This window comes from Rhinatrema bivittatum, chromosome 1 (genome assembly GCF_901001135.1).
Source record: "Rhinatrema bivittatum chromosome 1, aRhiBiv1.1, whole genome shotgun sequence".
NCBI lineage: Eukaryota > Metazoa > Chordata > Amphibia > Gymnophiona > Rhinatrematidae > Rhinatrema > Rhinatrema bivittatum.
The window spans coordinates 262,305,218-262,317,853 of record NC_042615.1 but is presented as its reverse complement, the minus strand read 5'-3'; the positions used below and the strand labels follow the sequence as shown (position 1 = coordinate 262,317,853).

General features: G+C 46.1%; 1 protein-coding gene across 2 annotated transcripts in view; it reads right to left on the bottom strand.

Annotated features, from left to right (window-relative positions):
* Positions 1-12,636, bottom strand: part of SIGLEC1 (sialic acid binding Ig like lectin 1) — a 147,272-nt gene that overhangs the window by 78,975 nt on the left and 55,661 nt on the right. For both annotated transcript variants that reach the window (XM_029594240.1, XM_029594246.1), the window contains exon 8: positions 9,616-9,870. In XM_029594240.1, the coding sequence (XP_029450100.1) occupies positions 9,616-9,870 (255 nt within the window). The remainder of the gene's footprint in view (positions 1-9,615; positions 9,871-12,636) is intronic.

Sequence of the window (12,636 nt, the reverse complement as noted above, 5' to 3'; positions counted from 1 at the left end):
AGCTTGCAGTCTGATTTTATGTGCTTTGCTTTGTCAGCTGGATTAACTTGTTTTGAGTTATTTAATCTTTTCCTTCAGTTATAAGAGCATAAGAAGTTGTTTTATTGAATCAAACCAAGGGTCCATGAAGCCCAGCATCCTGTTTTCCATCCAGGTTACAAGTACCTGACAAGTAACTAAACATTAAGGGGCGGATTTTCAGAGCCCTGCTCGCGTAAATCCGCCCAAAACCGGGCGGATTTACGCGAGCAGGGCCCTGCGCGCCGGGAAGCCTATTTTACATAGGCCTACCGGCGCGCGCAGAGCCCCGGGACTCGCGTAAGTCCCGGGGTTTTCGGAGGGGGCGTGTCGGGGGCGTGTCGGGGGCGTGCCCGAACCGCGCGGCGTTTTCGGGGCGTGTCGGGAGCGTTCCGGGGGCGTGGCTACGGCCCGGGGCGGTCCGGGGGCGTGGCCGCGCCCTCCGGACCCGCCCCCAGGTCGCGTCCCGGCGCGCAGGAGGCCCGCTGACGCGCGGGGATTTACGCCTCCCGGAGGGAGGCGTAAATCCCCCGACAAAGGTAAGGGGGGGGTTTAGACAGGGCCGGGCGGGTGGGTTAGGTAGGGGAAGGGAGGGGAAGGTGAGGGGAGGGCAAAGGAAAGTTCCCTCCGAGGCCGCTCCGATTTCGGAGCGGCCTTGGAGGGAACGGGGGTAGGCTGCGCGGCTTGGCGCGCGCCGGCTATACGAAATCGATAGCCTTGCGCGCGCCGATCCAGGATTTTAGCAGATACGCGCGGCTCCGCGCGTATCTACTAAAATCCAGCGTACTTTTGTTTGCGCCTGGAGCGCAAACAAAAGTAGGCTATTCGCGCTCGTTTTAAAATCCGCCCCTAAATAGATCCCATGCTACTAATGCTGGCAACAAGTAGTGGCTATTCCCTACTGATTAATAGCAGATTATGGACTTATTCTCCAGGAATTTATCCAAACATTTTTTAAACCCAGCTACACTAACTGCCTTAACCACATAATCTGGCAATAAATTCCAGAGCTTAATTGTGCATTGAGTGAAAAAAAAATTCCTCCAATAGTTTTAAATGTGCTACTTGCTAACTTCATGGAGTGCCCCCTAGTCCTTGTATTATCTGAAAAATTAAATAACCGAGTCACATTCACCTGTTCATGTACTTTCATGATTTTATAGACCTCTATCATATACCTCTCAGCCATCTCTTCTTCAAGATGAACAGCCCTAACCTCTTTAGTCTTTCTTAATAGGGAAGCCGTTCCATGTCTGTTATCATTTTGGTCGCCCTTCTCTGTATCTCTCCAGTGCAAATATATTTTTTTGGAGATGGGGCAATCCAAATTGCTCACAATATTCAAGGTGTGGTTTCACCATAAAATGATGCAGAAGCATTAGGACATTCTCCGTTTATTCACAATTCCCTTCTAAAACTTCCTAACATTTTATTTGCTTTTTTGACCTCCATGGTACGCTGAGTCAACAATTTCAATGTATTATCGCTATGATGCTTAGATCTTTTTCCTATATGGAACCTAACATTGTATAACCTAAATTATGGGTTATTTTTCTCTATATGCAACACCTTGCACTTGTTCACATTAAATTTCAACTGCCATTTGGATGCCCAGTCTTCCAGTCTTGCAAGGTCCTCCTGCAATTTATCACAATCCGCTTGTGATTTAACTACTCTGAACAATTTTGTATCATCTGCAAATTTGATTTCCTCACTCGTCGTATTTCTTTCCAGATCATTTATAAATATATTAAAAACAGGCACTGGTCCAAGAACAGATCCCTGAAGCACTCCACTGTTTACATTTTCCCACTGTGAAAACAGACCATTAAAGGACATCGCCTCCTATCTCTTGACTTTTTAGTTTTCTTAAAAGCCTCTCATGTGGGACTTTGTCGAACACCTTCTGAAAATCCAAATATACCACATCTACCTGTTCACCTTTGTCTACATGTTTGTTCACCCCTTCAAAAATTGTAGATTTGTGAGGCAAGAATTCCCTTGGGTAAATCCATGCTGGCTGTGTCCCATTAAACCATGCCTACCTATACTGTATGTTCTGTGATTTTGATCTTTAGAATAGATTCCACGATTTTTCCCGGCACTGAAGTCAGGCTTACCAGACTATAGTTTCCTGGATCTCCCATGGAGACCTTTTAAAATATTGGAATTACATTGGCCACCCTCCAGTCCTCAGGTACAATGGACAATTTTAATGATAGCTTACAAATTTCTAGTAATAGGTCTGAAATTTCATTTTTTAGTTCTTTCAGAACCCTGGGGTGTCCAGGTGATTTGCTACTCTTCAGTTTATCAATATGAGCTCCCACATCTTCCACGTTCACAGTGATTTGGTTCACTTCATCCAAATCATCACCCCTGAAAATCGTCTCTGGAATGGGTATCTCCCCAACTTCCTCATTAATAAACACTGAAGCAAAGAATTAATTTAGTCTTTCCATGACGGCCTTATCTTCCCTAAGTGCTCCTTTAGAAACTCGATCATCTAACGGCCCAATCGACTCCCTCGCAGGCTTCCTGCTTTGGATATATTTTACAAAGTTTTTATTATGAGTTTTTGCCTCTACAGCCAACTTCTTTTGAAATTCTCTCTTAGCCTGTCTTATCAATGTCTTACATTTAACTTGACAATGCTTATGCTTCTTCCTCTTTTCTTTAGATGGATCCTTCTTCCAGTTTTTGAAGGAAGTTCTTTTGCCTAAAATTTCTTTCACCTAGCCTTTTAACCATGCCAGCAATTGTTTGGCCTTCCTTCCACCTTTCAGGAAGTGGGGTATTTTTAAAGAATGTCCATACATAACCTTTGTAGCTGCACCTTTCATTTTTTTCTATTTTCCTCATTTTATCAAAGTCTCCCTTTGGAAAATTTAGTGCTAGAGCTATAGATTTACTTATTATCCCTCTTCCAGTCATTAATTCAAATGTGATCATGCTATGATCATTATTGCCAAGTGGCCCCACCACCATTACTTCTCATGCCAAATCCTGTGTTCCACTAAGAATTAGATCTAAAATAGCTCCCTCTCTCGTTGGTTCCTGAACCAATTGTTTCTTGAAGCAGTCATTTATTCCATCCAGGAACTTTATCTCTCTAGCATGTCCTGATGTTACATTTACCCAGTCAATATTGGGGTAATTTATTTATTTATTTATTTATTTAACACTTTTCTATACCGACCTTCATGGTAGGGACCATATCAGGTTGGTTTACATCAAAAAGGGGGAACTGTAACGAAACCGTAGGTAACAGGAAGAACAAAGTTACATTCAACAAGGGAGGTAAAACTTGGAAGCAAAGACTGCTGGAAAGAAAAGACTAAGGAACGAAGTGCTTAGGATAATAATAACAGCTGTTTTAAGAGTCAGGGTAGGCTCTTATATCGAGCTTGGGGATAGTAAGGGGATCCTTTGTTCATGATGGCTTTTCGGTCGTCTAATGAGTGTCTGGCGGATCTGAGAAGGCCTGGCGGAAAAGCCAGGTCTTGAGTTTTTTTCTAAATGTTAAGAGGCAGGGTTCCAGTCTGAGGTCGGATGGGATGTTGTTCCAGATAGCTGGACCTGCTGTAGAAAAGGCTCGGTCTTTGGTCGAGGTGAGACGTGTAGCTTTTGTAGGTGGGGCCTGTAGGGTTCCTTTATAAACTTCTCTGGTCGGTCTGTTGGTGCTATGGAGATTGAGAGGGAATTTGAGGTCCAGATGCAGATGATTGTAGATGGCTTTGTGAATTAGAGTGAGTGATTTGTGGAGGATTCTGTATTTCACCGGGAGCCAGTGTAAATTACGGAGAATAGGTGATATGTGATCTCCACGGTTGGTGTTAGTCAGAATTCTTGCTGCGGCGTTCTGTATCAATTGTAGGGGTTTAGTGGATGAGCTGGGGAGACCCAGGAGGAGAGCATTGCAGTAGTCTATTTTAGCGAATAGTAAGGCTTGCAGGACTGTCCTGAAGTCGTGGAAGAATAGTAGAGGTTTGAGTCTTTTTAGAACCTGGAGTCTATGGAAACAGTCTTTGGTTGTGGTGTTGATAGTTTTCTTTAAGTTTAAGCGGTTGTCGAGTAGAACCCCGAGGTCTCTTACATGGGTGTGCGTGAGCTGGGTATTGAGGATGGTCTGAGGAGGATGGTTGTCTTGATTGGAGGAGATGAGGAGAAGTTCGGTCTTAGATGCGTTCAGAACCAGATTAAGACTGTTGAGAAGGATGGTGATCGATTTTAGGCAGTTGTTCCAGTGCGTGAGTGATTTTGTGATGGATTCTGTTATCGGAATCAGAATCTGCACGTCATCAGCATATAGGTAATGTGTTAGGTTAAGGTCCGTTAGAAGTTGGCAGAGAGGGAGGAGGTAGACGTTGAAGAGAGTAGGTGATAAAGAGGATCCTTGCGGAATGCCTAGTGAGGAACTAGTCGATGCCGACTCTTTATTGTTAATTTTGACTTTGAAGCTTCTATTACTAAGGAATGACGTGAACCAACTGAGGGCTGATCCGGCTATACCTATGTCTGCTAGGCGAGTCAGGAGGATGGAGTGGTTGACGGTATCGAATGCAGCCGAGATGTCTAGGAGTACTAGAAGAAAGGAGTAGCCTTTGTCTAATCCCATAATGATATGGTCTGTTAATGATATGAGAAGCGTTTCTGTACTGCATGATTTGCAGAATCCGTATTGGGATGGGTATAGGATATTGTGTTCTTCTAGATATTCTGAAAGCTGAGTATTAACCAATTTCTCTGTTAGTTTGGCTAAGAAGGGGAGATTTGAGATGGGGCGGAAGTTGGCCAGTTCTTTGGGGTCTAAGTTGTGTTTCTTGAGGAGGGGTTTAAGAGACGCGGTTTTTAAGCTGTCAGGGTACCTCCCTTGGGTTAACGAGCAGTTTATGATGTTCGCTAAAGGACCAGAGATCTTGTTAGGAATCAGTAGCAGAAGTTTGGAAGGTATGTTATCTGCTGGATGGCTAGATGGTTTCTGTCTCTTGAGGAGGGATTCGATCTCGCTAGAGGACGTTGGTTCGAAATTATTGAGCTTGATTCCAGAGTGGGTGCGAGTGTTGGTGAATGTCGAGCTTGAGGTAGTCTTGGTTGGTAAGAGTGCCAGTGTAGTTGCAATCTTCTGTTGGAAGAAAGAAGCAAGCTCATTGGCCTTCGATTGTGCCTGATCATCGGGTATCGTTGATGGGGAAGGCTTTGTGATTTGAGACACATATGAGAAGAGCGCCTTCGCATCAAATTGGAGATGGTGGATTTTGTTTGCATAGTATTCTTTTTTTGACTTTAGGATTGCGGTCCTGTAGTGATGGAGGGTTCCTTTGTATGTTGATAGAGTAGAGGAGTTTGGTGTTTTCCGCCATTTATTTTCTTTGTGACGTAAGATTAGTTTCAGCCGTTTGAGTTCAGAGGAGAACCAAGGTTGATTTCCTTTTTTTCTGGGTTTATTGTTTTGGAGACTGCGGGGCATAAGTTGTTTGCAACTGCTTCTGTGATGTTGTGCCATGAGAGAACAGCTGAATCGGGGTTGGATAGATCCAGGTTTGAGAGTTCTTTCGCAAGATGGTCGCTGAGGATCTCAGATGCACAAGTTTTCCTGAAATGGATGGTAGATGGGTGCTGTGTGCTGTGAGACTGTTGTATTGTGGAGACCTTGGTGGTTATCAGAAAGTGATCTGACCATGGAACAGGAGTACAGGAGGGTGCTATAGAGCAGGTGAAATTTGAGTTGATAAAGATCAGGTCCAGCGTGTGTCCTGCTTTGTGTGTCGGGTTGTTGATGATCTGCGAGAATCCCATGGCTTTGAGGGAGTTGAGGAGAGTTTCGCAATTGGAGGAGCGGGGAGAGGCATCTATGTGTAAGTTGAAGTCTCCCATGATCATGGTAGGGATGTCTGAATCGATGTGCTTCACTATGGATTCAATGAGGGGAGAGGAGTCAGATTCAAGTAAACCCGGTGGGGCATAGACTAGTAGTAGTTGGAGTTGTTGTGATTTGACTAAGCCCAGTTCCAGATTGGACTCGGACTTTATAGAAAGAGGTTTAAGTCTGAGTTCTTTTTTGGTAGTTAGAAGTAAACCTCCCCCTCTTTTTTTGTGTCTGTGGGTAGTTAAAATGTCATACTTGTGCATGGGTAATTGGTTAATTAACGCAATATCTGAGTTTTTTAACCAGGTTTCTGTGATGGCACAGATGTCTGGGTCGGAGTCAAGTAGATAGTCGTTGAGAATGTGCGTCTTTTTAGTTAGGGATTGTGCATTGAATAGGGTTACTGAGAGTAGGGAAAGCCCTAGGAACTGGGTAAGAGGTGTGATCATAATTGGTATGAGAGATCTGTGCCTTCTTGGCGATAATTCTAGCGCAGGATAAATGTTTTTGTGGAGACGGTGATGTCTGACCGGTATATAGTGTGTTAGCATTTCTTTGTCCAGCTCTGTGCTGGACATTTGCTGGCAGTGGAAGGATGAGAGCTGGGTGCTTGCTGGGACGTGGATGAACGCTGTGTGCCTGCTGGAATGTGGGTGCACGCTGGGTGCTTGCTGGAGCGTGGATGACCGCTGGGTGCTTGCTGGGTGCTTGCTTGCTTGTTGGAGCATGGATGACCGCTGGGTGCTTGCTGGGTGCTTGCTTGCTTGCTGGAGCGTGGATGCTTGCTGGAGCGTGGATGACCGCTGGGTGCTTGCTGGGTGCTTGCTGGAGCGTGGATGCACGCTGGGTGCTTGCTGGAGCGTGGATGCAGGCTGGGTGCTTGCTGGAGCGTGGATGTCCGCTGGGTGCTTGCTGGAGCGTGGATGACCGCTGGGTGCTTGCTGGGTGCTTGCTTGCTTGCTGGAGTGTGGATGCACGCTGGGTGCTTGCTGGAGCGTGGATGACCGCTGGGTGCTTGCTGGGTGCTTGCTTGCTTGCTGGAGCGTGGATGACCGCTGGGTGCTTGCTGGAGGTGGACGGCAGAACGCTGGATGAGTGCGTGGGCTTAGACGAATGGGCGTTGGCCTGAGTTATGTATAGGCGGGAGGATTGCAGGGGTGTTGGATTTGGGAGGTGTGCGTCTCTTATGCTGGGCTAAGAGGCGATGGACAGAGATAGTTAGAGGTCCTCACAAAATAGGCTCACAAAGGGGCGCACTAAGGGGCAAGCCCCTTAGGTCGCGCTCCTTCGGGCGCGCGACGCCGTCGGGATCCTTAATGAATTTAAAGGGGCTCCAGCCGGCTTCCGATTGGCCTAGTGCCTATCGGGGGCGTGGCTTGTAGTCACGGCGTGCCGGGTCGAGGTTGTACTCACGGCGGTTTTAACTTTCTTTCTGTCTCTGACGCACGGTGGTGAGTGAGTCTCCTTTTCCTTCAATTTTTTAAAGTTTTCTTCCTGCCGCTGCTCGCGTCTGCACGGCTCTCTTGGAGGAGAGCGGGCTCTTGTCCCTAAGGACCGCGTGAGCCCCGGCAGAGAGGCGAGGTAGGCGCTGGGACGGAGGAGGCAGTGAAATCTCCCATCATTACTGCACTGCCAAATTGGTTAGCTTCCCTTATTTCTCTTAGCATTTCATTGTCTGTCTTACCATTTTGGCCAGGCGGATGGTATACTACCTATTGTTATACTCCTCCCCATGGAGTTTCTACCCATAAAGATTCCCTCTGTGCATTAAGTCTCTTGCAAGATATTTATCCTTTTGGACTCTCTGTCATCCCCACCCTAAGTTGATCCTCCCTATCATTGTGATATAATTTGTACCCTGGTATAGCACTGTCCCATTGATTATCCTCCTTCCACCAGGTCTCTGTGATGTCAATTATGTCTATCTCGTCATTCAGTGCTTTACACTCTAACTCTCCCATCTTACTTCTTAGACTTCTGGCATTGGTGTACAGACATTTCAAAGAGTGGGGTTTTTTTTGTTTGTATTAACAATCTGCTTTTCAGTTGACAAGGAATCTTTTAGCTCAGGGGATTCTTCATTTATAAGCACATGGACTGCTTTTGCTTTTATTGGAACCTCTCTGTTAGGATTTATTTATTTATTGTGGAATTTGTTTGCCGCTAATCCTAACTCTCCTGTTGCATTATTATCCTTCAAAGATACCTCTCTCCAAACCACGCGCTGCTGAGTGATTGTCAGCTTTCTCCCTTGATCTCCAAAAAAAAAAAAAAAAAGCACATCGAATTGTAATCACTGTCTCAGTCCTGCTCCTCTGAGCGAGTACCCCTCAATGTGGCAGGCACTAGGAAAAACCTTTCCTTTCAGGTGGTGGAAGCCAGGCTTCTAATAGGTACCTGGGTGATCTCTGGTCCATTCACTCCTTCCCCATGGTGATCTTCTGTCCAACTCCTCTCCCCCCCAGTGATCCCTAGTCCATTCGCTCCTTGCCCCCACCACCCCAAGCAATCCCCAGTCTGTTCACTTCTCCCCTCCAAGCAATCCCCGGTCCATGGATTCCTTCCCCCTCCAAGTGATCCCTGGTCAGTTGGCTCCTTCTCCCACCCCGTAAGTGATCACTGCTCCTTTGATTTCTTCCCCCCCAAATGATCCCTGGTCCAGTCACTCCTACCCGATGGCATTTCCTGGTATATTTGCTCCCCCTCCCAATGATCCCCGATTCATTCACTCACCCACCTATCCTAAAACAGGAGGAGGTGAATGGGGCCTTGCAGCTGCTCAGGCGCCTCCTCCTTCCTCCTCCCTGTGAGGTCCCAGTGTTGCACTTTGAACCCACGTGGTTCTAAGTATGCCAATCAGGCCCTGGCAGGGGAGAAAGGAGGAAGCACCTGAACAGTTGCAAGGCCTCGTTCTCCTCCTCCTCCTGCTTTAGGATAGGAGGTTGAATGAAGGAATCCAGAAGGGGAGGGGGAGTTGTCCTACTGCCACCAATGCTTTGCTTCTTCAGTTCGCCCCCTACAGCCCAGCACCTGGGGTCCTTGGCCCCCTGCCCCTCCCTCGCTGTGCCACTGGTCACAAGGAGCAACACTGTTAGAAACAGGCTTTGAACCTTGGCCTCCCTGGCTCTCATCCAACCAATCTAACCACTAGGCCACTTCTCCACTCTACGTTGGCCATGGCAGGAATGCAGTCTGGCCCTAAACACAAGAGCTGCGAGGCAGCAAATGCTTACGGTCCTCGCAATGGCCCTTCTCGCCTTTGGCAAGGGTTTCCAGTTTTGATGAGAATCCCATGCAAGAAGAAAGGAAGAGACGTGTGCCATTCCTCAGTCCTCATGCTTAGGGCTGGACTGCTGCCACCAATGCCTTTGCTAATAGCAACTGACTCCTTGGGCACTGTGGCAGAAACACAAGTATGAATAAATATGAATAAGGGTTGTGCATGGGTAAAAGGGTAGGGAAGGTGGAAGGTAGAGAAAGACAGGTGTTTGAAGACATACATCAGGAAAAGGTGGCTGCAGGAGCACCACTGGCCCAGATGCCCCTGGTGATCTGCTGCCCCTGACAGTGGCCTGTTTTGACAGCATGCTAATCTTCTCTCTGACATTGCCACCTCTTCAATTTTCTATTTTTCTTTACTTCCCTACCCCAAAAATGAACTTCATTTAACCGAACTAAGAACTGAAACTGCTAAAAAAAAAAATTATATATATATAAAAGAAGCTTACAAAGCACGTGCAGCATGATGGATGGAGCCAAGTCGCTTCCTTCCCTATCCTGTGCCTTGCAGTAATAAGAGCCTGCATCACCACTGCCAATCACAGGGAACACAAGAGAATTCTCATAGCTTTCTTTCAGCCACTTCGTGTTCTTGTACCAGGTGTAACGAAGCCTTTCTTGCACACTTCTAGCTGTTACACAAGTCAGAGTAGCCATGTCACCTTCATGTAATTCCGTTGATGGAGCGACCAAGACCCTCGCAGCTAAGGACAAAAGAAAGCCAGACATGAGTAAGGAAAGCATATAAAAGAGGGTACTGGCTTAAACCCAGAAAAATAGTGCAAATGCAGAAAAAAATACTTATATTCTGTATTGTGTTCATTGTCTGATGACTATGCAACCTTAAGTACATCATTCCCTGCTAAAGCCTATGAATTATTAAATCTTTGAAGGCGGAACCTTAGCAGTAGGTTCCCATTCTCCAAAACAGTGCGTCTGCTAAAAGCAGCCTGTCAGCAAGAAATCCTATCACAGCACTGCAATACATCTGACATGTGACAGATGCCCTTGGGGGGTCACATATCATAAGCATCTTTTTCATAATTGCAAAATGAGAGAAACCCCTTCATTACATTTGACAGCAGGCATCAGATTAATCTGGGTTCACAGTGGCATACAACTTTTTATTAAGCTACAACACTTGTCAAAACATCCAATGTTGGCTTATCAGACCGCTTTCCGGTTCTGCTTTGCATAATGTATTTTTATAAAAGGTACTAGCGAAAACTGCCCGGCGTTGCTTGGGTTGTCTGGTCCATAATAACTATACATTTTAAAACTGACCAAAAGTGAAAACAATAAAGATTATTTTATTTTGTTATGTAATTAAGAGGTGACGTTTCTATAAACTTCAATGACAGTATTTTAGGCATCTCTTGTTGCCTTACCGTAGAGAGCACTAAATAGCAGTTCTTACAAAGGAAGATTTAAAAGCACTGGTTCCAATACAGATCCCTGGGGGCACTGCACTATTTATAGTTCTCCATTGAGAGACCTGACTAGTTAGCCTTACTTTCTGTTTCCTGTCCTTACCAGTTCACAGTCCACAACAGTGGCATAGCTCTGTGTGAGCCTGGATGGGCCATGGGGCACTCACTTAGGACTCTGGCTCCCGCAATCAGGGCTACCTGACACCAGAGGAAGAGACCCTGCAGGATGGCGGCTGCAGTTCCATCCTACTATTGTCAAAGAGGAAGAGGGCTGCCGCAGGACCACATCTCACAGTGGCCAAAGAAGGAGAGGGCTACCGTAAACCTCATCCCACGTGGCTGAAGAAGGGATCTGGCAGTTCCTGAAGAAGTCGCCATGTGTGAGTGTGTATATGTATGGGTGAGTGGGAGGCTGTGTGTATGGATGTGTGTGTGGGGCCTTGTGTGTGTGTATGTGGGAGCCTATATGTGTGTGTGGCAGCCTGCATGCCTCTGTGTGTGTGTGTGTGCCTGTATGTGTGCCTGTGTGTGTGGCAGCCTGCATGTGTATATGTGTGTGTGGCAGCCTACGTGTGTGTGTCTGTGACTGTGTATGTGTGAGTGTGCAGGCCTGTGTGTGGGAGCCTGAGAGGCAGGGCTTTGGAGACAGAGCATATTAGCGAAAAGTATTGGCATTTCCCAAGTTGTCTGGTTCACAATTGATTTACATTTTCCAAACCAAACAAAAGTGGAAAATATAACTTCTATTAGACGGTATCGTTAATACCGGCACACAGGCGCACATGTGCATGCATTCATCAGCCTGCGTCCAGGGACATGTCTATTATATAATATACATGCATATATGTTACAAAATAGCCTGGATGCATGTACATGTGTGCACACTTTTAAATGGATGCGTGCATGTGCGTGCAAATCTTGCATCTACTGTGTAACTGGGGAAATTTTACAAAGGACAAGCGCCAAAGTCATTCGCTGTTTTGCCAGTTCGTTTCCAGTTCACCCAGTTTAGAAGTAGGACTTGCAAATCTTCCTAATTTAATAGCCTCCCCCCCCCCCCCCCCATTAGGCCTGACCCTTAAAACCTCGCTGCCTTGGCTATATTTTTTTGTTTTACTATTTACACACCATACTTAGAAATAAATGTACACGGCAGGGGACCCCGGTGCACGCAAGGACGCGTAATATTTATGTGCACATCTCTTGACCAGGCCCAACCCTGCCCTGCAGATGGCCTGCCCAGATTATGCCCCATGTTCCACCCCGTTTTGGAAACCTTTTACTTGTGCGAGCTTTTTTAAAGCCGCTTGGTGCACGCTAGCCCAAGTTGTGCATGTATTGCCTGGTTTTGGCGTATGCTGGGCTTTTAAAATTAACTTTTAATGTATTAACAAATTAAGAGAAGAGAGTGTGTGTGTGTGTGTGTGTGTGTGTGTGTGTGTGTGTGTTTGAGAGCCTGTGTGTCTGTGGGAATGCCTGAGAGACAGGGCTTTGCAGACAAAGCATATTGTCTTTGCATGGCGCACCTTCCACTGCTCAGGGTGCCACCTGATGGCCACGAACAGACATGAAAATGTGACCAACACAAGCCTTTTGCACATCATAGGCAGTGCTGGTAGGACTGCTTATAAGATATTTGGGATTGGGGAAAAGTGTCACCCCCCCTCCCCCTTCTATAGCAATAACCAACCAACATAGAAAGATGGGGTTCTGTGTGCACTGTAGTACTAAGGCCCAGAATTTGGGGCATTTATTTATTTATTTTATTTAAAAGATTTAGATTCCACAGTCTCTCAGCAACTGTCCAATGCTGAACACAACGATAGTTAGAGAACATACAGCAATCCTTTTAAAAACATAATTAACTAAAATGACATAAAATGAGTGTCTGCATGGGCAACTAAAGAAACCAAACAGGGGAGCTAACGTTAATCAAATTTGGGAAATCCTCCTGAGAAAGGGTTTTTAATGCATTTCAAAACTTGTTAAGGTCAACCTCCTTTCTAAGAGGCATTTTTGGTTATGCTTCTATGACTCATA